Source organism: Scyliorhinus torazame, chromosome 7, assembly GCF_047496885.1.
Source record: "Scyliorhinus torazame isolate Kashiwa2021f chromosome 7, sScyTor2.1, whole genome shotgun sequence".
NCBI lineage: Eukaryota > Metazoa > Chordata > Chondrichthyes > Carcharhiniformes > Scyliorhinidae > Scyliorhinus > Scyliorhinus torazame.
The window spans coordinates 198256277-198281237 of NC_092713.1; the positions used below are offsets into that span (position 1 = coordinate 198256277).

Below are 24961 nucleotides of genomic sequence, written 5' to 3' on the forward strand. Positions count from 1 at the left end.
CCCAGGTCACTAACCGAGACAAAATGGGCTGAAATTGCCATCCCAGCAAAGCAAGTTGGATAAATTGCTAGGAGTTGCACTTGTGGCCTTCTGGCTAGGAGCCAAGATCTCTGGTGTCTTAAAATTAATGAGCTATGGAGAGGCTTTTATTATTTTACAATTATTTACTAGTTTTACAGTATCTTACCTGGGAGCTGTAGATCCGGTGCAGTGTGAGGAAGCAGCCTAGAGCAGGAGGATATAAATCGGGGCTGAGTCTCAAGGCCTACCCTTACCAGGGAGTTGGAGTGGTGGGGGGGGGGGGGGGGGGGGGGGCAGCGAGGAAGTAGCCCACATTGAGTTTGAAAGAAGAGTCAAAGAAAACACAAACAGTGGCATCATAACAAAGAAGCAAGTTGTTTCAGGTTAGGTGGATTGGCCATGCTAAATTATCCCTTTGTGTATCCAAAGGTTGGGGTTATAAGGATAGGACGGGGGAGTGGGCTGAGGTAGGGTGCGCTTTTGGAGGGCCGAATGACAATGCAACACCTCAGGGAGGGGATAGGTTACCTGGACACTTTGTATCAGGAGGTGGCTCACACCCCTTAGGATAGGGCCTTCAGATTTGGTCTGGAATGTGTGACTGCGAGTGTGACAGGTAAGTGGACCCAGAAGGCAGGGATGCAGGAGTGTCAGCCTCTGCAATTGTCAAACCGGTTTGAAGTTCTTTCAGCTTGTTTGGATAGGAGTGGGGGCTTCAGGGTGGATGAGCTGACTGAACATGGCACTGTGGAAGCCATTCAAGGGGAACAAAAAGGAATGTAGTGGTAGTAGGGGACAGCATAGTGTGGGGATTGACACTGCTCTCTGCAGCAAAGAGCAAGAATCCAAAAGGCTTTGCTGACTGCCTGGTACCAGGGTTCAGGACCTCTGCTCAGGGTTGGAGAGAAACTTAATGTGGGAAGGGGTGGATTCAATCATCATTGTCCATGCAGATACCAATGACATAAAGCAGGATGAGGAAGGACGTTTTGCATAGTCAGTCTGAGGCACGATCAATTTGACTGGAGACAAAGTTGAATCCAAACTGAGGCTTTATTATCAGATGTGTGGCCTCCCACATCAGCTGGCGAAATGGCTGCGAGCTGGAGGCACGCATATTTATAACCCGCCTCCTGAGCGGACCTAGCATGCAGGGGCCACAGGTGAACCTGGAGTGCAGGTTCTACCGTACAACTCTAATATCAGAACACAGTGGTTTACCACATTCACCCCCTGTTAAAATTGAGACTGGCGGGGGTGGTGGATAACTATAAACAATTAGAAATTTCAATATTTACAGAGCAGTAAAAAAAAATGTCTCTGGTCATCCGGTGGGCCGGTCAGAGGGTCAGCCGGTCCGGTGCCTTGATGGTTCTTTGAGATCGACGAAGTGGTGACGGCGATGTTGGCGCTGTCGTGGTCAAAGTTGACTCCAGGAGCGTGGCAAAATCCTCTTCATCAACGGGGGTGGGCAGGGGGAGGACGGATGGTCCTAGGGAGGGTGATGGGGGCGGCGGGGGAGGGGAGGGTGGCGGCGGGGGTGGTGTGGGGGTGGAACCTGCTGGTGCCAGGTCCCCGAGGGAGACGGTATCCTGGCAGCCATCGGGGAACGCCACGTAGGCGTACTGTGGGATTGCGTGGAGTAGGTGCACCCTCTCCACCAACGTATCCGCCTTGTGGAGCCGCACATGTTTACGGAGAAGCACGGTTCCCGGAGCTGTGAGCCAGGTTGGGAGCGATACCCCGGATGGGGACTTCCTGGGGAAGGCAAAAAGACGTTCATGTGGCCATGCAGAGTAATGAGCGAATGGAATGTAGTGCATCAGGGAGGACTTCTTGCCAGCGGGAGGCCGGGAGATTTCTGGACCGCAGGGCCAGCTGGACGGTCCTCCATACCATCCCATTCTCCCTTTCTATCTCTCCGTTTCCCCGGGGGTTGTAGCCTGTAGTTCTGCTAGAGGCGATACCCCTGCTGAGCAGGAACTGACGTAGCTCATCACTCATGAATGAGGATCCCCTGTCACTGTGGATGTAGGCGGGGAAGCCGAACAGAGCAAAGATAGAATTTAATGACGGTGGCAGATGTCATGTCGGGGCATGGGATGGCGAAGGGAAACCGGGAGTATTCATCGATCACACTGAGGAAATATGTGTGTCGATCGGAGGAGGGGAGGGGGCCTTTTAAATCCATGCTGAGGCGTTCAAAGGGGTGGGAGGCCTTCACCAGGCACGTGCGGTCCGGCCCGTAGAAGTGCGGCTTGCACTCCGCACAGACCTGGCAGTCCTTGGTGATCATCCTTACTTCCTCGACGGAGTAGGGCAAATTTCGTGCCTTAATGAAATGGTACAACCGAGTGATCCCTGGGTGACAAAGGCTGTCGTGCAGGGTCCGGTGTTGGCCTACTTGTCCGCTGGCACATGTACCTCGGTATAGGGCGTCTGGAGGCTCGTTGAGTTTGCCAGGGCGATACTTAATCTCGTAGTTATAGGTGGAGAGCTCAATTCTCCACCGCAAGACTTTGTCATTTTTGATCTTGCCCCGTTGTGTGTTGTTGAACATGAAGGCTACCGACCGTTGGTCAGTGAGGAGAGTGAATCTCCTGCCGGCCAGGTACTGCCTCCAATGTCGCACAGCCTCAACGATAGCCTGGGCCTCTTTTTCGACGGATGAGTGCCGAATTTCAGAGGCATGGAGGGTGTGGGAAAAGAATGCCACGGGCCTGCCTGGCTGGTTGAGGGTGGCGGCAAGGGCGACGTCCGATGCGTCGCTTTCTACTTTGAAAGGAAGTGTTTCGTCTACAGCGTGCATTCCAGCTTTGGCAATATCAGCTCTGATCCGGGCGAAGGCCTGTTGGGCCTCGGCCATCAGGGGGAAATGAGTGGACTGTATGAGTGGGCGGGACTTGTCCGCATAGTTTGGGACCCACTGCGCGTAATATGAGAAGAGGGCCTTGGCGCAGTGGGGGAGGGGGAACTCCATGAGGGGGCGCATGCAGTCGGGATCGGGCCCCAGAACTCTGTTCTGGACCACGAAGCCGAGGATGGCTGAGCAGTTTGTGCGGAACGCACACTTCTCCTTGTTATAAGTGAGGTTGAGGAGAGTGGAGGTGCGGAGAAATTTAGCGAGGTTAGCGTCGTGGTCCTGCTGGTCATGGCCGCAGATGGTCACATTGTCTAGGTACGGAAACGTGGCCTGCAAGCCATACCGGTCGACCATTCGGTCCATCTCCCTTTGGAAGACCGAAACCCCATTGGTGACGCCGAAGGGGACCCTAAGGAAGTGATATAGCCGGCCATCTGCATCGAAGGCGGTGTATGGCCGGTCCGCTTTACGGATGGGGAGCTGGTGGTAAGCGGATTTCAGGTCCACCGTTGAGAAGACCCGGTGCTGTGCAATCTGGTTAACCATGTCAGATATGTGTGGGAGGGGGTACGCATCGAGCTGCGTGTACCTGTTGAGGGTCTGGCTGTAGTCCACGACCATTCAGTTTTTCTCCCCAGACTTCACCACTACCACTGGAGCTCTCCAGGGGCTGTTGCCGGCCTCGATGATGCCTTCCCGAAGCAACCGCTGGACCTCGGACCTGATGAAGGCCTTATCCTGGGTGTTGTACCGTCTGCTCCTGGTGGCGACGGGTTTGCAATCTGGAGTTAGATTGGCAAAGAGAGAAGGAGGATCAACCTTTAGGGTCGCGAGGCCGCACACAGTGAGGGGTGGTTAGGGTCCACCGAATTTAAGGGTCAGGCTCTGGAGGTTGCACTGGAAGTCCAGACCGAGGATAATTGCAGCGCAGAGGTTAGGGAGGACATAGAGGCGAAATCCGTGGAACTCTGTGCCTTGGACTGTGAGCGTGACCGTGCAATACCCCGGATCGCTACGCGATGGGATCCGGAGGCCAGGGAGATTTTTTGATTGGTAGGGTGTTCCTTAAGGGAGCAGCGCTTTACCGTATTTGGGTGTACAAAGCTCTCGGTGCTCCCGGAGTCCAGTAGGCAGGAGGTCATATGCCCGTTGACATCAAAGAGCAGAAACAAGGCAAGAGAGAAAGATATTCATATGGGGAATAATAAACATGGTGTGACAGGAAAGAATAGGGTACAAATTAAGAGTTAATCAGCAGTCCAGGCTGGATGTTAATAATAAATTGACAAAACTAAAGGCTCTGGGCAGGATTCTCCACCCCGCCGCGCCACATTTCTGCCCCGACCAGCCGGCGGGATTCTCCGTTACGCCAGCCAGTCAATGGGGTTTCCTATTGTGGGGAAGCCCCATGCCATCGGGAAACCCCCGGGTGCCGGCATAACGGAGAATCCTGCCGGTGGAGAATCCCAGCCTCTGTATCTGAATGCATGTCACATTTGAAAGAAAACAGGTGAACTGATGGTACCAATTGAAATAAATTAAGTGTGACCTGGTAGTCATTACAGAGACATGACTGTAGGATGACATAGGTTGGGACCTGAATATTGAAGGGTACATGGCATGAAAGAAGACCAGGAATCTAGGTAAAGGTTGAGGAGTGGCTCTGTTAATTAGTGATGGTATTAGCACATTTAAGGTGAATGACCTACGTTCAGGAAACCGGGATGAAGAAGTAGAGATGAGAAATAATAAGGCAAAAGTCACTTGTGGGAGTGGTATACGGGCCCCCTAACAGAAACCACATAGTAGGACAAAGTATAAAGGTAGAGATAATAGGATCTTGTTGGAAAGGTACAATGATAATCTTGGGGCTTGTTAATCTCCATGTAAACTGGAAAAATCAGATGGGCAAAGGTAGTCTAGATGTGACGTTTATAGAATGCTTTTGGGATAGTTTTTTAGATCAACATGTTCTGGAGCCAATAGAGAGCAGGCTATACTAGACCTAGTATTTTGCAAGGTGATAGGATTTATTGACAACCTCATAGGTAGCAGTTTCTGCTTCTAAGCAGCAGTGATCAGAACAACCTCATAGGTAGCAGTTTCTGCTTCTAGGTAGCAGTGATCATAACATGGCAAATTTTGCATTCAGATTGAGGGAGAGAGGTTTTGATCCAAGACTAGCATTTTAAACTAAAGCAAGGATAATTATGAGGATGTGAATCAGAGCCAGCTAGAGTGAACTGGCAAATTAGAGTAAGGGATAGGTCAATAGAGATGCAGTAGCTGACATTTTAGGGGATATTTCAGAATACACAGAATAAACACATTCCAACAAGAAATAAAAATTCCAAGGGGAGAACCCACCATCCATGGTTAACTAAAAATAAAGATAGTATAAACTTAAAGAAAAAATATCTAATTTTTTAAAATATAGATTTAGAGTACCCAATTCTTCTTTTTCCAATTAAGGAGCAATTTAGCTTGGCCAATCCACCTATCCTGCACATCTCTTGGGTTGTGGAGGTGAGACCCAGAAAAAATATATAATTATGCAAAGATTGGTGACAAGTCAGAAGACTGGACAAAATATAAAAACAGCAAAGAATGACAATAAGATTAATAAAGATGGTAAAATTAGAGTACGAGTGAAAGCTAGTTAGAAATATGAAGAATTTCCACAGATATTTTAAAATATAGTTTAAAAAGTGCATATTCATCCAATAGAAAGTGAGTCTGGGGGATTAATAATAGAAAATAAGAAAATAGCAGATGAATTGAACAGGTATTTTGCACCAGTTTTCACAATAGAGGCTACAAGTAACATCCCAGAAATGGCTGTAAATCAGGAAATGAAAGGGAGAGTGGAACGCAAGAAAATTACAATCACCAGGGAAGTGGTACTGAGAAAAGGTTTGGAGCTATCGCACCAGGTCCTGATGGACTTCATCCTAGAGTATTAAAAGAAATGGCTGGTTTGTCAATTGATTTTTTGGTTTTCATTTTGACAGGAAGAATAAAAGTAAGCATTTCATCAAATGATGAAAGATTGCAGAACTCCATAGAATCCCTACTGTGCAGAAGGAAACCATTCGGCCATTGACAAAGAGTCATCAGACTCGAAACGTTAGCTCTTTTCTCTCCCTACAGATGCTGCCAGACTTGCTGAGATTTTCCAGCATTTTCTCTTTCACTCGGGCTATTGAGTCTGCAGCAACCTCGAAAAGACCATCCTAACTAGGCCCACTCCCCTGCCCAATCCCCATAACCCCACCTAACCTGCTCAGGGATGCAAAGGGATCTGGATGTCCTAGTGCATGAATCGCAAAAGGTTAGTTTGCAGATACAGCAAGTAATTAGCAAAGCTAATAGAATGTTATTGTGCATTGCAAGAAGAATTAAAAAGTATGGATGTTATGCTTCAATTGTACAGGGCATCGGTGAGACCACATGTGGAGTACAGTATTGCTCTCCTTATAGAAGGAAGGATGTAAATGCATTGAAAGCAGTTCAGAGGCTTATTAGACTAATACCTGGAATGGGAGAGTTATCATATGAGGAAAGGTTGGACAGGCTAGGCTTGTATCCGCTAGACTTTACAAGAGTAAGAGGATTCTTAATTAAAACATATAAGCTCCTGAGGGTTCTTGATAAGGTGGATGTGGAGGGGCTGTTTCTTCTTGTGGGAGAATCTCAAACTAGGGGTCACTGTTTAAAGATAAGGGGCAAAATTCTCCGTTATCGGCGGAAACTCCGCCGATCGGCGCAAAAAACGGCGGAAATCCCACTTGCGTCACGTCATAAAAATGGGCCGATAGTCTGCGGCCCGAAATGGGCTAGCAGCGACGTAACGGGATCCGCGCTTGCGCAGTGGTTCACGCCGTGCAGCGTCATACGCGCTGCACGGCGTGACGGCTCATAAGGCCGCGCAGCTCCCCCCCACCCGACCGGAACAGCCGACCGCAACACCCGACTTGATGGCTGGCCGTCGCTCAGCCCCGAGGTTCGAGTCACGCGATGTGGAGGCGCTCCTGGATGCGGTGGAGCAGAGGAGGGACGCCCTGTATCCCGGGCACGGCCGCAGAGTTGCCCCACGCCACAGCCGGCGTCTGTGGAGGGAGGTGGCAGAGGCCGTCACCGCTGTGGCCCTAACACCACGGACAGGCACCCAGTGCCACAAGAAGGTGAACGACCTCGTCAGAGCAGGCAGGGTGAGCGTCCCCCATATCCCCCATATCCCCCCTCCCCCATATCCCCCCCTCCCCCATATCCCCCCTCCCCCATATCCCCCATATCCCCCATATCCCCCCTCCCCATAACCCCCCCTCCCCCATATCCCCCCTCCCCCATATCCCCCCTCCCCCATATCCCCCCTCCCCCATATCCTCCATATCCCCCCTCCCCCATATCCCCCATATTCCCCCTCCCCCATATCCCCCATATCCCCCCTCCCCCATATCCCCCTCCCCCATATCCCCCATATCCCCCCTCCCCCATATTCCCCCCTCCCCCATATCCCCCATATCCCCATATCCCCCATATCCCCCCTCCCCCATATCCCCCATATCCCCCCTCCCCCATATCCCCCATATCCCCCCTCCCCCATATCCCCCCCTCCCCCATATCCCCCATATCCCCCCCCATATCCCCCATATTCCCCCCTCCCCCATATCCCCCATATCCCCCATATCCCCCCTCCCCCATATCCCCCATATCCCCCCTCCCCCATATCCCCCATATCCCCCCTCCCCCATATCCCCCATATCCCCCCTCCCCATATCCCCCATATCCCCCATATCCCCCTCCCCCATATCCCCCCCTCCCCCATATCCCCCCTCCCCCATATCCCCCATATCCCCCCTCCCCCATATCCCCCCCTCCCCCATATCCCCCATATCCCCCCTCCCCCATATCCCCCATATCCCCCCTCCCCCATATCCCCCATATTCCCCCCTCTCCCATATCCCCCATATCCCCCCTCCCCCATATCCCCCCATCCCCCATATCCCCCCCTCCCCCATATCCCCCCTCCCCCATATCCCCCATATCCCCCCTCCCCCATATCCCCCCCTCCCCCATATCCCCATATCCCCCCTCCCCCATATTCCCCATATCCCCCCCTCCCCCATATCCCCCCTCCCCCATATCCCCCATATCTCCCCTCCCCCATATCCCCCTCCCCCATATCCCCCCTCCACCATATCCCCCATATTCCCCCCTCCCCATATCCCCCATATCCCCAAGTGAATCCAGCCATAACCTTAACCTCTACAATGCACGCGCAACCGATGGCGTGCATTCATATACCTGCCTAACACTGTTGCCTTTTACCCCTGCCACCACCCCCCCCCCCCCAGGAGAAGTGCGCACACAACAATAGGGAGCATGTGAGGACTGGAGGAGGGCCCGCTGATGAGAGGCCACTGACCGTACACGAGGAAAGGGCCCTGGAACTGGCTGGCGGACCTGAGGACCGGGAGGTTGCTGATGCAGAGGTCGGGGCCCCACGAGCAAGTGAGCCACCAACAGCCCGTCCCCATATCCCCCCTCCCCTATATCCCCCTCTCCCGTATCACCTGATCACTGCCTGATGTCTAACCATGCATGCTTCATTGTGTATCGCAGGACCAAACGTCCAGGCACCCATCCCCGCAGATGCAGACCGCCCGCAGGATGCCCCTCGGAGACCACGGGAGACGGAGAGACCCGCACCCTCCAGCATGCGACGCCCGCAGGATGCCCCTCCGAGACCACGGGAGACGGAGAGACCCGCACCCTCCAGCATGCGACGCCCGCAGGATGCCCCTCGGAGACCACGGGAGACGGAGAGACCTGGAGCAACAGGGAGACGACACCCCCGTCACGTGCGGGAGCGACCACCCAGCGATGAGGGGGGCAGCCACAGGCCCCCGTCACATCCGAGCCAGGACACCACTACCCAGGACACCACTATCCAGGACACCCCTACCCGGGACACCACTACCCAGGACACCCCTACCCGGGACAGCACTACCCGGGACAGCACTACCCGGGACAGCACTACCCAGGACACCCCTACCCGGGAAGACGAAAGACCGGACAGTGACTCAGAGTGGATGGGTGGAGACGAACCCCCACCCCAAAGTGCCATGGACTCAGAGTGGGACGAAGAGCACGACACAACGCCACTGCTGTCACCAACACCCTCCACCATCGCAGAAACACTCACCACGGTTGGGCACTTTAGTGATGAGGCGTCTGGTACACTCACTGGTGCGCACAACACAGCCGTCCCGGTACAGCAGGTGGAGGTAGGAGCAGCAGAGGGACCGGGCGGTCGGAGGGCAGCCCAGGCCAAGCGAACATCTGCCGCCCAGATGGATCCCGGGTTCCTGCAGTTACCACACCCACACATAGATCCGATGCAACCACCGACACGGAGACGAGCGAATAGGGTGACGGGTGGCTTGCGGCGGCTGCGGTCGCAGGTGGAGGAGTCCACCCGCGTCCAGGAGCTGGGAGTGGTCCCGGTCATGCGTGCCACCCAGGCTGACACCGCACGGGTGGCGTCCGCGGTGGAGGCAATGGGTGCGACGGTGTCAGACATGGGGAACGGTTTGCGAGGCCTGGGGCCTTCCGTGCAGGCGGCGTCTGTGGCCCAGGAAATGGCTGCCCTCTCACAGGAGGCCATGAGCCAGTGCCAGCGCCAGATGGCAGAGGCGCTCAACGCCATAGCCCAGTCTCAGCAGGCCATGGCCCAGTCTCAGCAGGCCATAGCCCAGTCTCTGCAGGCCATGGCCCAGTCTCTGCAGGCCATGGCCCAGTCTCAGCAGGCCATCGCTGAGGGCATCGGCGCCAGTGGCCATGTGCGAGCTGGCGTCGCACTGTCGCAGACAGGGTTCGACAACCCCCTGGGCTCCATGGCTGCAAACCTGCAGACCCCTGTCGATACCAGCACGGGCCTCCAGGACTGGCAGCGCCAGATGTCGGGGGCGCGTCGGATGGCCAGTCCGTTCGCATCCCCCACCCATGTAGAGGCCTGGGGCCATCGGGCACCCCGAGGGAGGAGGAGGTGGTGTGGTCCGTCCCGGCTCCCTCTGTAGGGGAGGTCCCGGTACACCGCGACACCTCGGACTCCCCCCCTTCCGTCCCAGGTGCATCGGGTGGGCAACGGGCAGGACAGGCTGGCAGCTCGCCATCCCAGTCGCCCGGGCCGCAGCCTGGCCCATCTAGGCCAGGACGCCCCAGGAAACGGCCGCCAAAGGGATCCAGTGTCAGAGGGCAGGAATCACAGGAGTCCACCTCCAGTTCTGCTGTACCGTCTGGGGAACCACGTAGACGTAGTCAAAGGGCCCGTAAGGCCAAACAATTAGACACTGAGTAAGTTGGCACGGGTGCAGGGCACAGATGAGTTTTAGGCGCTAGGGCACGTGCATGAACTCCTTTGGTTATTAAAGTCAATGTTACACCTACCGAAGCTGCCTTTGTGCTCTGTCCAAAGTGTGCGGGGGTGTCATGTACGTTGAGCGCAAGTGTGTGTGTGAGGGGTGGTCTTACCTCAGCCCCAGGTGAGTCTGCCCCCTTCCCCCTGGGCCGCCATCAACATCCCCCGGGCAGAGGACGGGACCGTGCGCTGCAGTGTCACAGCCGCATGCAGGGATGGTCCGGGTGGATGGTGGTACTGTGGCCATGGGTCAGACATAGTCCAACGATGTAGAGCCAGGAGCTCATCGGAGGCGGGTTGTCATCATTCTCCATGGCCTGCGATAGACACGCGTCCACCCGCAACTGGGTGAGCCCGGCCCGTTGTGCCGCCGGTGGATCGGCAATTGGGAGTGGGGGGGTGGTGTGCATGCGGGTGGGGTGTGTGGGGTTGGGGAGGGGGGTGATGGTGCTGGGTGGATGGATGGGTGGGGGTGTGGGTGGTCGGCTGTTGTCATGGTGTGCGGTCTGTGGCCATACTACCCGATTCCCACGCCCATCTAGTCAGTGAAGCGGGCGTCTATCAGTCTGTCCCGTGCCCGCTGGGCCAGCCGGTAACGGTGGACAGCCACCCGTCTGTGTCTACCCCGTCTGCCCTGACCATTGCCCCCATCCCCCTCATCTGGGGAGGACTGGGCCTCTTCCTGCTGCTCCTCCACTCCGCCCTCCTCTGCCTGCGGCACATCGCCCCTCTGCTGGGCTATGTTGTGCAGGACGCAGCACACCACAATGATGCGGCCGACCCTATCTGACCGATACTGGAGGGCGCCCCCAGAGAGGTCCAGGCACCTGAAACGCATCTTCAGCACGCCAAAGCACCTCTCGATCACTCCCCTTGTCGCTACATGGGCATCATTGTAGCGGTTCTCCGCCTCATTGCGTGGCCTCCGTATAGGCGTCATCAGCCACGATCGCAATGGGTAGCCCCTGTCGCCCAGCAACCAGCCCCTCAGCCGGGGATGGCGTCCCTCGTACATGCCGGGGATGGATGACCGCGACAACACGAATGAGTCGTGTACACTGCCTGGGTAACGGGCGCAGATGTGCAGGATCATCATGCGGTGGTCGCAGACCACCTGTACGTTCATCGAATAGGTCCCCTTCCTATTAGTGAACACGGCCCTGTTATCTGCAGGTGGCCGCACGGCGACGTGCATCCCATCGATCGCGCCCTGGACCATGGGGAACCCGGCAATGGCAGAGAAGCCCATGGCCCGGGCATCTTGGCTGGCCCGGTCCACGGGAAGCGGATGTAGCGGTGCGCCATGGCATAAAGGGCATCTGTCACTGCCCGGATGAACCGATGCACCGATGTCTGCGATATGCCGGACAGGTCCCCACTCGGTGCCTGGAATGACCCCGTTGCATAAAAGTTCAGGGCCACCGTAACCTTGACGGACACGGGGAGAGGGTGTCCCCCGCCAGTGCCACGCGGTGACAGGTGTGCCAGCAGGTGGCAGATGTGTGCCACGGTTTCCCGGCTCATCCGGAGTCTCCTCCTGCATTCCCGGTCCGTGAGGTCCTGGTATGACTGCCGGGGCCGGTACACACGGGGCGCCCTCGGGTGCCTCCGTTGCCGTGGGGCCGCGACGTCCTCCTCCCCCTCCTCGTCCTGTCGGTCAGGTGTCCCTCCAGCCTGGGCGGCTGCCGCCTGCCCCTCTGCGGCAGCCTGCGCCGCCTCTCTGGCACGCTCCTCCTCCTCCTCCTCCTCCTCATCCAGGGCAACATAGACATGAGCGGCTGCCACCACGGCGGCCAACATCGCTGGATGATCTGAAAACATGACGACCTGGTGGGGGGGAGGGGAACGACGACATGTCATCATTGCCCATATCCCCTCCTCCCCCCAGCCAGGTGGCATGGACCGCATGGGTCCAACTGTTGGAGGCTGGCACCTGGCCAGGTGGACCAACTCATTTGCCCTCCCATCACCCACCCCGGCACGGACCCCCTCCCCAACCCCCAACCTCCACCCCGGCACGGACCCCCTCCCCAACCCCCAACCTCCACCCCAGCACGGACCCCCCCCAACCTCCACCCCGGCAGGGACCCCCTCCCCAACCCCCAACCTCCACCCCAGCACGGACCCCCCCCCAACCTCCACCCCGGCACGGAACCCCTCCCCAACCCCCAACCTCCACCCCAGCACGGACCCACCCCCCCAACCTCCACCCCGGCACGGACCCCCTCCCCAACCTCCACCCCGGCACGGACCCCCCCCCAACCTCCACCCCGGCACGGACCCCCTCCACAACCCCCAACCTCCACCCCGGCACGGACCCCCTCCCCAACCTCCACCCCGGCACGGACCCCCTCCCCAACCCCCAACCTCCACCCCGGCACGGACCCCCCCCCCAACCCCCAACCTCCACCCCGGCACGGACCCCCTCCCCAACCCCCAACCTCCACCCCGGCACGGACCCCCCCCCAACCTCCACCCCGGCACGGACCCCCTCCACAACCCCCAACCTCCACCCCGGCACGGACCCCCTCCCCAACCTCCACCCCGGCACGGACCCCCTCCCCAACCCCCAACCTCCACTCCGGCACGGAACCCCTCCCAACCCCCAACCTCCACCCCGGCACGGACCCCCCCCCCCCAACCTCCACCCCGGCACGGACCCCCTCCACAACCCCCAACCTCCACCCCGGCACGGACTCCCTCCCCAACCCCCAACCTCCACCCCGGCACGGACCCCCTCCCCAACCCCCAACCTCCACCCCAGCACGGACCCCCCCCCCAACCTCCACCCCGGCACGGAACCCCTCCCCAACCCCCAACCTCCACCCCGGCACGGACCCCCCCCCCCAACCTCCACCCCGGCACGGACCCCCTCCCCAACCCCCAACCTCCACCCCGGCACGGACCCCCTCCCCAACCCCCAACCTCCACCCCGGCACGGACCCCCTCCCCAACCCCCAACCTCCACCCCAGCACGGACCCCCCCCCAACCTCCACCCCGGCACGGAACCCCTCCCCAACCCCCAACCTCCACCCCGGCACGGACCCCCCCCCAACCTCCACCCCGGCACGGACCCCCTCCACAACCCCCAACCTCCACCCCGGCACGGACCCCCTCCCCAACCTCCACCCCGGCACGGACCCCCTCCCCAACCTCCACCCCGGCACGGACCCCCCCCCAACCTCCACCCCGGCACGGACCCCCTCCCCAACCCCCAACCTCCACCCCGGCACGGACCCCCTCCCCAACCCCCAACCTCCACCCCGGCACGGACCCCCTCCCCAACCCCCAACCTCCACCCCAGCACGGACCCCCCCCCAACCTCCACCCCGGCACGGAACCCCTCCCCAACCCCCAACCTCCACCCCGGCACGGACCCCCCCCCCCAACCTCCACCCCGGCACGGACCCCCTCCACAACCCCCAACCTCCACCCCGGCACGGACCCCCTCCCCAACCTCCACCCCGGCACGGACCCCCTCCCCAACCTCCACCCCGGCACGGACCCCCCCCAACCTCCACCCCGGCACGGACCCCCTCCCCAACCCCCAACCTCCACCCCGGCACGGACCCCCTCCCCAACCCCCAACCTCCACCCCGGCACGGACCCCCTCCCGGCACTCCCCCGGAGCCCAGCCTACTCTAACCACCCCCCCCCCCCCCCCGCCGCACACACACACAAGCCGAGACACACCTCTCCTCAGGCAATCAGTCTGCGGCCACGCCATTTCCTGCCCAGAGCCAACCCCCCAGGCCGTCACTCACCTCCTCGCTGGTCGGCGTGAGCCTGGAGCACCGGGTCACGCCGATGAAAAGGAGGTTTGATTGACGTCGACGTGAACGGTCATCACGTCGACGGGACTTCGGCCCATCCGGAAGGGAGAATATCGGCAGGCCGAAAATCGGCTGCCTTGCGCAGACCCGTGACATTCTCCGCGGCAGCGGCGCCATTAACGCCCCGCCGACTTTTCTCCCTTCGGCGACTTCGGCGGGGGCGGGGGCGGGATTCACGGCGGCCAACGGCCATTCTCCGACCCGGCGGGGGGTCGGAGAATGACGCCCAAGAGATCGCCCATTTAAAGCAGAGATGAAGAGAAATGATTTCCTCTCAGAGGATCGTGAGCCTTTGCAACTCACTTTCTCAAAAGGCAGAGGAAGCGGTATCTGAATATTTTTAAGGCAGAGCTAGATATATTCTTAATTGACAAGGGGGTGAAAGGTTATCGGGTGGGAGGGAATGTAGAGTTGAGATTAAAACCAGTCATGATTTAAGGAATAGTGGAGCAAGCTCGAGGGGCCATGGCCTATTCCTGCTCCTAATTCGTATGTCTATATAGGGTTCACTAAAACCAAAATAAGTGGTTTATCTTATAAATGTAGAACTTCAGTTATCTGTATTAAATCTCAAATAGCATGGCCTTCCTCATAGCGTGTGCACTTCTTGTTGAAAAAAGGTGTGTAAGATAAGTTAATGATGAACATGTTCATCAACCTTCCAACCAAAATGACTAGAAAGCTGTAAATATGTGGAATGGTTACAACAACTCCAATCTTGGGCCACAATACTCCAATGTTGCAATGACATCTTATCAACTGGTCCGAGTAAAGGTTTAATGCATTATGCATTATTTTAAATTCATCCAAGAAACCTTCCAAAGTTATACTTTGTTGCCTTGCTTACCCAAATAAAAGTGTGTTATGGGCCTTGGCTTAGAAACTCCAAAGTGTATTATGAAGTTCACCTAACCTCTAACCTTTTTGTTGAATTTGGCTAGGATGAGCACAAGAGCCTTCACTTCAGGTATAATTCATCAGACTTCCTAGGCGCTTATATCAAAACAAAATTTATTCTAAGAATGTAGTTAACATATATAAAACAAGAATTTGTTATCAATTACAAACATAAAGAAAACACAACAGCTACAGTAATCTATGTATATAGCTCTTAATGAATCACCCTTAGTAACTGTTCCAATTCAATACAAACTCCAATAAACCAAAACCCCTTTCAAGGATGTGGCCCAGCACTCTGTAATCTCACTTGAATGGGACTGGTCCTTTCCCTGAGATTCTGATCCAGTTCCAACCAGTAGATTCAAAGTTCCTTCCGGAAAACAACTCTATCTAAGAAGTTACCAAGGCAGTTTGTCACACCCAACGTGCTTTCAGTTCACAGGACAGCTTTAAAATAAAGACAGAGAAAAACAGGGAAACACTGCTTTTTTCCTTCTGCAGTCCAAAGCAACAAACCGAAACTGAAACCCAAACACGAAACTCGCTCTCACCTGACAGCCACAGCCCAGCTCCACCCACAAATGATATCACTGATGCCGTGCTACAGGTCATGTGGTAAGACCAAATCTTTGTTAAAGGATACTCACATGACAAGAGGCAACACTCACCTTACATTTCTCTTGATGAAGTTCGATTTGTATATCAGTCAGTTTAGTCCTAAGATCCTCATTAGCAGCCTGTAATGCAGATATAAGGGCTTCAGGCTTTTCAGCCTTCCCACGCCCCTTCTTGGACATCTTCAGTTCTTCCCTGTGGCTTTTATTCAATTCAAGAATAAATTGTCATTTTCTCTTTGGGCAAATCCACTAGCACATTCTGTATCACATTCCTTAGCTCCCTCCGGCCACCAGTTTGGCTGTATAAGGCCTGGAATATAAGCAGCAACGGAAATGTTTTAGTTAAAATGATACAAACAAGATGGTTCTTTACTTTATATGTTTACGTTGACAAAATCGACATTGCCAACACAGTTGCCAAGTGATGATGAGGAGTTTTATTTATTCTCAACCAGTTGGTTAGGGAAGGTGAAGGTGTGGGGAGAAAACATAAGTTTCTTGCACCGCCTCTTAAAACACTTCTAGAATTTCGAACAGATGTACTTCCTTTCTGCCAAAGCCCGGCAGCATCTCTATGACATGCTACTAGACTGTTGGAATTAGTGGCTCAATGCTGATGAAAGAATAGTAGACAAGACTTGAGCCTTAATTTTTCTCTATCGAGATATTGTTATTGTGTTTTTATGAATCTGCTGGATTCAACAGAGAGCAATTCTGAAGAGGTATAGGAATTTTGAAAGTCATAACCATGGACCATTAACAGTAAATTGGTAAAATAAACATGGACCAATTTAAATGTTACGATTGCTGAGCTCCACTGATCAACTGAAACTAGTTAAGGTCACAGTCTGGGTTTAGGTGGCTAATCTCAGTTGTGGTAGCAGTTGGCAGACTCTCTCCATTGGCTGTAAAGCACTTTGAGACATCCAATGGTTGTGACGGGTGCTATATAATTGCAAGTCCACCTTTCTTTGCAATTGACCTTGCAGCCCCCCCCACCCCAGGCGGAGAAGCTGACCTCCACCCCAACAGGATCCGCCTTCGGGCGATCAGCGAGGCAAAGGTTAAGCTATCTGCCTCCGCACTATGAACTGCTGAGTTTGGATTTTTATGCTCAGGCATTGGAATATGAGGAATATCCTTGCTGACCAAAGTGACATGGGCTATATTAGATGAGGCAGGCTTTCAAGCAACTTTCTGGTTTTTGCTCCTTTATTCAGCCAAGTGTGTCCTGCATAGCTTCTTTTCTTGGACATCTTGACTTTCAGAGGTAAATACACAGTGGCACACAAATTGTAAAATTATCTTCATTATTAAAAAACACACAACGATTAAGATACAAAAGAGGTGCCTGATGATTAAAGCCCTTTCCCCGTCTTCTTAATAGCATGTATTTATCCATTGACACATGTTTCAGCCTATCTGCAACCAATGTCAGAGCAGGGCCAGCACTAGTTTGGTCGTACATGCAAGCTCTAACAGCAGTATTTTGTCGATTCTAGACAAAAAGGCCACGTACGTGATTAACAACAGAGACAAAAAGAAATCTCACACCAAAGCCCTGGTGGATATGTGGAAAAGAACCAGGAAGAGAATCCCAGGAAAAGTACTTGATGCCATGAAAAAATGTTGGATATCCAGCCGATTATGACTTTTCAGATTATAGAGATGAATGGGAACTGAGATTATGAAAGTCTTCCAGGAAACATGCTTTAGTTGGTATTTTCTGTCCAGCCAAATATATTGGACCAATAGTGTACATGTGAGAATTCTGAAATTTTCTTTGATAACCATTGAGAATTCATAAAATATTGAACTAATTCGAGGGGGGGAATACATCCCAGGGTTCTTGGTACATTGTCCACTGAGGAGAGGTTTTGATAGACCGAATGCCCTTTTCTCACACTACATTTTGGACAGAATTCTCTGGCAGTTCGCTGGCAGCGAGATTCTTTGGTCCAGCCAGAAGTGAACCCCTGCCCACAGGTTTCCCCCGATGGTGTGGGGTGGTTTAATTGGGAATTCCCATCGACAGGGGTGGGAAACGGTTCGCCACCTCCCGTTGCCTAAAAACACGGCTGGGAGGCCGGAGAATCCAGCCCTTTGTGTTATTTTGGTTGTAAACTTCCTGTTCTTTGATTCTCCTTTGTAAGGATATCTTTGTTAGCTAATGTGGCCATGCACAGCAATAAATGAATATTGCCTCAATCATTCATCACCTACTACGGTATCATTACTATCCGCTGCTCAAATGCTGGCCTCTTCCTATTCCTAATTTCTTTCCCTCCAGTATTGATGGTTATGCCTCCAGCTGCCTCAGCCCCAATATCACCCTTGTCTTGCATTCCCTCCTGGTACCTTTCTGGCTTCTCTCCTTCTTTAAGCTGTTCTTTGGAACTGACTGCTTTGACAAAGTTTTGGCCACCTGTCTTAATATGTCGCTAAGAGTCAAATGTTGCCTTATTAAGCACCTGCAAAGCCCCTTGAGAGGTTTACCATGTTAATGGTGCTATATAAATGCAAGCTGTTGTTGATTGCTGCTAATCAATACTCAAGTGGACACAGGCAGTATTCTCATTGCATAACTGTGCAATGTGAAAATGGATTGATCAAGCAAGAGGATAATGCAATTCCATCAAAATATAAATGGAATCACCGACCAGCATAGCAAAAGAGCCTTTTGAATGTGATCATTGTCAACGAGGTATTACACAAAATAAAGAAACAGCTGCACAGATGGGGTATCGGGATAGAAGAGGAATGGGGCTTGTTTGTTCTTTACGTTTGTCCAAAACATTGTCCAGCATCTCAGTCAGCCTGTCCATTACATAACCAAGCCATATGATCTTACTAGATAGTCAATCTTTCTATCCTTTGTGTGATATCATTTCTGAATACTGTCGGGTTTTACATCTGATCATCATACCTTCATCCATCCATATGGTCCCTAAACAGGGGCGGCTTAGCACAGAGCTAAATCGCTGGCTTTGAAAGCAGACCAAGGTAGGCCAGCAGCACTGTTCGATTCCCGTAACAGCCTCCCCGAACAGGTGCCGGAATGTTGCGACTTGGGGCTTTTCACAGTAACTTCATTTGAAGCCTACTTGTGACAATAAGCGGTTTTCATTTTCATTTCACTTTCATATCCATCCAGTTACTCAATGAAGCAGCCATCATCTGTGAAATGAAAGAGAGATTTAAAAGTTGATTTTGAAATATAGCTGAACAACCTGTTCTGTTCATCCATTTTGACAAAACCTTTGTAACATTCATCCCAAGAATCACGAGAAAAAACACATTTTATTGTTTTATATTTTGAATTTGTGTCCCCTGGTTCTGGACTTCCCAATCAGGGTAGGGCATCTTATCTGTATCTACCCTACTATTGAAGTGTTTTGCAGGTTTCCGTGAGATCGCTTCTCATTCTTTAAAACTTTGCGGAATACATGCCCAGTTTGCCCAATCTCTCTTCATAGGACAGTCTGCCATCCCGGGAACAAGTCTGGTAAACCTTTGTTGCAGTCTCTCTCTGGCAATAATATCCTTCCTAAGGTAAGGGGACCAAAACTGCACACAGCTCTCCAGGTGCAGTCTAACCAAGGTTCTATACAATTGAAGGAAGACTTTGCTACTCTGTATTCAAATCCTCTTGTGATAGAGGCTACCGTAATATCCACGCATGTATATAATGAAGTGCAGACAGGCAGTGATTGACACAGGATGACCAGTAAGCACACAGCACAGTGCAGCCAATCACCAGACAGCACGCCACCACTATAAAGCCAGAGGGCACTAGGTTTCCCGCTCTCTCGGGACCCAGCCACTGAGACAGTCAGAGTCCACAAGCTAGCACAGTGCAAACACCATGCAGTAGCTAATAAGTCTGGTCAGGCTAATACAAGGTCTCCTGTCAGTTCAGTATAGTGTCGGCCCACAGTTAAATATGTATGTTAGTTCTATCGTTCAATAAAACCGTGTTGGATCTTCTACAGTGTTAGAGGTCTGTTTCTCGCATCGCTGCACATCACCATACTATTAGCCTTCCTAATTGTTTGGTGCACCTACATGTTAGCTTTCAATTACTTATTGACAAGGCCACCCTGGTCCCTTTGTACATCCACATGTTATAATCTCTTGCCATTTAAGAAATACCATGCACGTCTGTTCCTTCTACAAAAGTGGATAACCTCACATTTTTCCACATTATATTCCATCTGCCATGTTCTTTCCCACTTACTAAGTCTGTCCAAATCCCCTTGAAACCTATTTTCATCTTCCTCACAACACATATTCCCATCTATTTTTGTGTCATCTGCGAAATAAGAAATATTAAATTTGGTCCCCGCATCCAAATCATTGATATATATTGTGAACTGCTGGGGATCCAATTACTAATCCCTGTGGTACCCCACGAGGCACATCCTGCCAATGCAAGAATGACCTATTTATTCTTACTCTGTTTTCTGCCTGTTAAACAATAATTAATCCATGCCAATATGTTACCTCCTATCCCATGCACTTTTATTTTGCTAACCAAGCTGCTGTGGGGGAGTTCATTGAAAGCCTTCTGAAAATCCAAGAACTCCCTTTTATCAATTCTGTTTGTAACATTCCCTAAAAACCTCCAACAAGTTTGTCAAACATGATTTCCCATTCATAAATCTACACTGATCCTGTCCAATCAGATCTTTTTATCCGAGTGTCCATTTATCACAGTCTTTAGAATAGATTCTAGCATTTTCCCTGCTACTGACGTATAGCTAAAAAGTCTGTAATACCCTGTTTTCTCTTCCCCCTCCCTCCTTAAATAGTGGGTGATGTTTGCTACCTTCCAATCTGCAGGAACCATTCCAAAATCTATAGAATTTTGGAAGATGATTATCAGTGCATCCACTATCTCTTTCAACCTCATTGAACACTCTGAGATGTAGAATATCAGATCTCAGGGGGCATATAAACATTCAAAGAACAAAGAACAAAGAAAAGTATAGACAGAACAGGCCCTTTGGCCCTCCAAGCCTGTGTCGACCATGCTGCTTGTCTAACCCAAAACCTTTTACACTTCCGGGGCCCATTTCCATTTATTCCCATCCTACACATGTATTTGCAAAGATGCCCTGAAACATAACTATTGTACCTGAATTCACCACCTCCTCCAGCAGTGCATTCCAGGCACCCACTGCCCTCTGTGTAAAAAACGGCCCTCACAAATCTCCTCTAAACTTTGCCCCTCAGACCTTAAACCTATGTCCCCTAGTAATTGACTCTTCCACCCTGGGAAAAGCTTCTGATTGTCCACTCTGTCCATGCCACTCATGATTTTGTAGACTTATATCAGGTCGTCCCTCAACCTCTATCGTTCCAGTGAGAACAAACTGAGTTTATCCAACCTCTCCTCATAGCTAATGCCCCAGCTAATCCCAGGCAACATCATGGCAAACCTCTTCTGTACCCTCTCCAAAACCTCCACATCCTTCTGGTAGTGTGGCGACCAGAATTGCACACTATATTCCAAGTGTGGCTTAACCAAGGTTCTATACAGCTGCAGCATGACTTGCCAATTTTTATACTCAATACCCTGTCTGATGAAGGCAAGCATGCCATATGCCTTTGTGACTACCTTCTCCACATGCGTTGTCACTTTCAGTGACCTGTGGACCTGTACACCCAGATCTCTCTGCCTGTCAATGCTCTTCAGGGGCATGCCATTTACTATATATTTCCCAGCTGTATTAGACCAACTAAAATGCATTAACTCACATTTGTCTAGATTAAACTACATCTGCCATCTCTCCGCCCAAGTCTCTAACCAATCCTGCTGTATCGTCTGACAGTCCTCATCGTTATCCGCAATTCCACCAACCTTTGTGATGTCTGCAAACTTACTAATCAGACCAGTTACATTTTCCTCCAAATTATTTATGTATACTACAAACAGCTGATCCCTAGTCATAGCCCTCCATTCAGAAAAGCACCCTTCCACTGCTACCCTCTGTCTTTTATGACCAAGTCAGTTCCGTACCCATCACCTCTGATCCCATGTGACGTCACCTGCTGTACCAGTCTGCCATGAGGGACCTTGTCAAAGGCCTTACTAAAGTCAGTGTAGACAACGTCCACTGGCCTACCTTCATTAATCATCTTTGTCACTGCCTCAAAAAACTCGATCATGTAATTAAGACATGACATCCCCTTCATAAAATCAGTCCCATTAATTTTTCCAAAACAATCTTCCCACGAATACTAATTTCCTTCAATTCTTCATTTGCTCTCGTCCCTTGGATCTCTAATTCTGGGTGATTTTTTAAAGGGCGCCCCGATCTTTTAAAAAACAAGTTGCTGGCGAGGCAGGCACCAGCGTGACGTCATGAGACCCAATAATTTATTCCCCCAAGTCCCGAACAATACAACGGAGGAAGCCACCCTTGGGGCCAACGGCTATCACACCACTGTTTTCCCACCCACTGCAACAATAAGAGGAAATTCTACCCCTTGATTTTTTTTATTCCTGAAAATCACAGAAAAACAATTTTAGCAATGTTAAAGAGATGAGGGATTGGGGCAAGGAACCGGACTGATCTTTTCTCTCTCTTTCACAGGGACTAAAAGTTCAAATGTGATTGCACTGGAAAAGGGTGCAGAGGAGATTCATCAAGATGTTGCCTTAAAAGAGGCTGGCTCATCTGGGTTGTTGTCCAAGAGCAGAAAAGGCTGAGGGAGGACCTGATCAAGGTGTACAAAATTATGAGGGATATAGATGGACAGGAAGAAACTCTTCACCTTAGTAGAGGGGTCAATAACCAGGAGGCATGGATTTAAGGTAAGGTGCAGGAGATTTAGAGGGGATTTGAGAAAAAACATTTTCCACCAAGAGGGTGGTGGGAATCTGGAACTCACTGCCTGAAGCTTGGGATTCAAGTCCCACTTCAGGGATCAATGACCAAGAAAAGTGCGTTCATAGTGTGGCCAGATTAATTATCAGCCTGCAAATCCTTCCAATACGCCTGAAGGCAGACAAAGAGCTGAAGGAGGATTAATCTGAATGTGAATGTGAGCGTAGTGCAAACAGTAATCATATTCTGAGCATTCTATATGGATTGTTTTGTCTTCCCCATGTACATTTGAGTGAAGATGTAATAACTAATAAAGGCAGCTTCTCACAGACTCACAATTTTGAAGAAGACCTTGAACACAAACAATAAGAGGGTCTGTTCTGTCCACGAGTGGCAGGGTGGCATAGTGTTAGCACTGCTGCCTCACGGCACTGAGGACCTAGGTTTGATCCCAGACCCGGCACTATCTATGTGGATATTCTCCCCGTATCTGCGTGGGTTTCATCCCCACAACCCAAAGATGTGCAGGTTAGATGGATTGGCCACGCTAAATTGCCCCTTAATTGGAAATTAATAATTGGGTACTCTAAATTAATTTATTTTTTTAAAATGTCTATTCTGTCCATTGAAAGCTGCTAAGTGTTTCCAGTACTTTCTGCTTTTCTTTCAGAATCCTAGCATCGGCCACCTTTAGTTTCTTGTTTAAAATCACAGTTCTTTGCTGACTATCACAAGATGGCAATCACTCACAAAATCGTTCGCCAGCCATCCAGTATTCAAACGCAAAGAAACTAAGCAATATTAAAACAATGCTGCTGTTTTTGGCAGCGCTTGTATCAAATCAGCATTCCACCTTATCTGACATTACAATCTCCCTGCTCAACACATTTCTGGCGCATTTTGTGCCCACAGCTTGTCAAATTGGCATCTAGCATGACCGAAAGTGTACCATGGATGCCAGCTTGGAACCAAAAAGGTACCTGAAGCACCAGAAATGTGTGTGCTGCAGCCCGTTCTTCAAGCAAAGTAGAGAAATAGATGAGTATAAACGTGGAAAGATGAGACAGAGCTGTTAGTTTGACATTGCTCTCTTGAAACCAAGAAAAAAAATTTCCTCGAAATGCAAAATGTTTGGGTTAATGCAAGGTGATGATTCGCCCACAAGCAAATTTAAAAGCCGTACATTATCGATAGTCAAGATTCTGAGCAAAACAGATTTAATCATTTTTTAAAATTACTTTTTCTGAGTTCCAAAGCAAGGGCTCAGAGTGTGGACAGGGGCAAACCCCTAATCCAGCTCCTTGTCTGCTCCAAAAACCAATTCAAATTCAAATTGAATCTAATTCATGGTCCCCACCAGAGAGACATACCAAATCTGAGCCAAAAGGGAGAGACATACCAATCTGAGCCAAAAGGCAGAGCAGATACTACACTTGATCTTAGCCAAAAGGCCGAGAAGCGATAAAAACAGATTTAATCATGTGTAAGCAGAACCTCTCTGAACTCATGGGAGTTTTTCTGCTAAAATAACTGGTTGTAATTGTTTGACGATTGCTTTGACAAAGAGTCATCCAGACTCGAAATGTTCGCTCCTTCCTCTCTCCACAGATGCTGTCAGATTGTCCAGTATTTTCTGGTTTTGTTTCGGATTCTAGTATCCGCAGTAATTTGCTTTTATATTATGGTTGTAATTGTGCATGGATATCGAGCTGCAATTAGTCAACAGAGACCACAGCTCCTGTAAAGTTCAAGATTCAACATGTATTTCAAAGAATTTATATTGCATCATCTAAATAAGTATCCAGTAACTTGACAGCTCTATGGTTTTACAGTAGCTTTGTTACTAATGTGTTTCCCCTTTACAAACAATCAGTGATCAGCGTTTGCTCGGTTTCACAGTATAAATCAACCCCGACCAGTGCTGTTGAGAATGAGATGGCAATAACCCGACAAATTCTCGGCATGGTGATTGATTAGGAATTGCCTCATTTCACAGTGGACAGGCTGACTTCTCGAAAAGCTGACAGAACCCCACAGAAGAGCAATTTATGCAAATGCTTTAGATCAGCCTCTCCATGGGGTGACTGCATGGAAAGAAACAATATATGTTATACTCAGCCTTGATAGCTTTCATGTCAGAAGCATTGAGTTAATGTATGTTTTCAAATGGATGTTATGAGGAAGCATTCAAAGTGAATCAATGATGGGCGAGATCATCTTCATTTTGATGTTGTAGAAGGAACAGACTACAGCAATGGTAATGGCCCTGAGCGCTCAGCCCCAAGTTTCTTCCAATTACTGTCATATTCCTTTTGCTCTGGTCCTCTCTTAGGGCCGAATTACCCTGAAACAGCAGAAGTCCTTTCGCTGGAGCGAAAAGTGAGAGTCAACCTTGTTTGTGCCTGAAACAGCCATTAAACAGCTTGCCACCGGGACTGCCATCCAATAAAGGATGATGGCACGCCCCCAA

General features: G+C 51.4%; 1 protein-coding gene and 1 pseudogene across 2 annotated transcripts in view; both read right to left on the reverse strand.

Annotated features, from left to right (window-relative positions):
- LOC140426776 (janus kinase and microtubule-interacting protein 2-like) overlaps nucleotides 1-24961 on the reverse strand; it is a 388630-nt gene that overhangs the window by 166741 nt on the left and 196928 nt on the right. For both annotated transcript variants that reach the window (XM_072511933.1, XM_072511934.1), the window contains exons 2-3: nucleotides 18585-18835; nucleotides 15710-15968 (exon numbers count right to left, since the gene is read on the reverse strand). In XM_072511933.1, coding sequence (XP_072368034.1) covers nucleotides 15710-15838 — 129 coding nt within the window. In that variant the 5' untranslated portion in view covers nucleotides 15839-15968; nucleotides 18585-18835. The remainder of the gene's footprint in view (nucleotides 1-15709; nucleotides 15969-18584; nucleotides 18836-24961) is intronic.
- LOC140427546 (U2 spliceosomal RNA) lies at nucleotides 23727-23954 on the reverse strand (annotated as a pseudogene).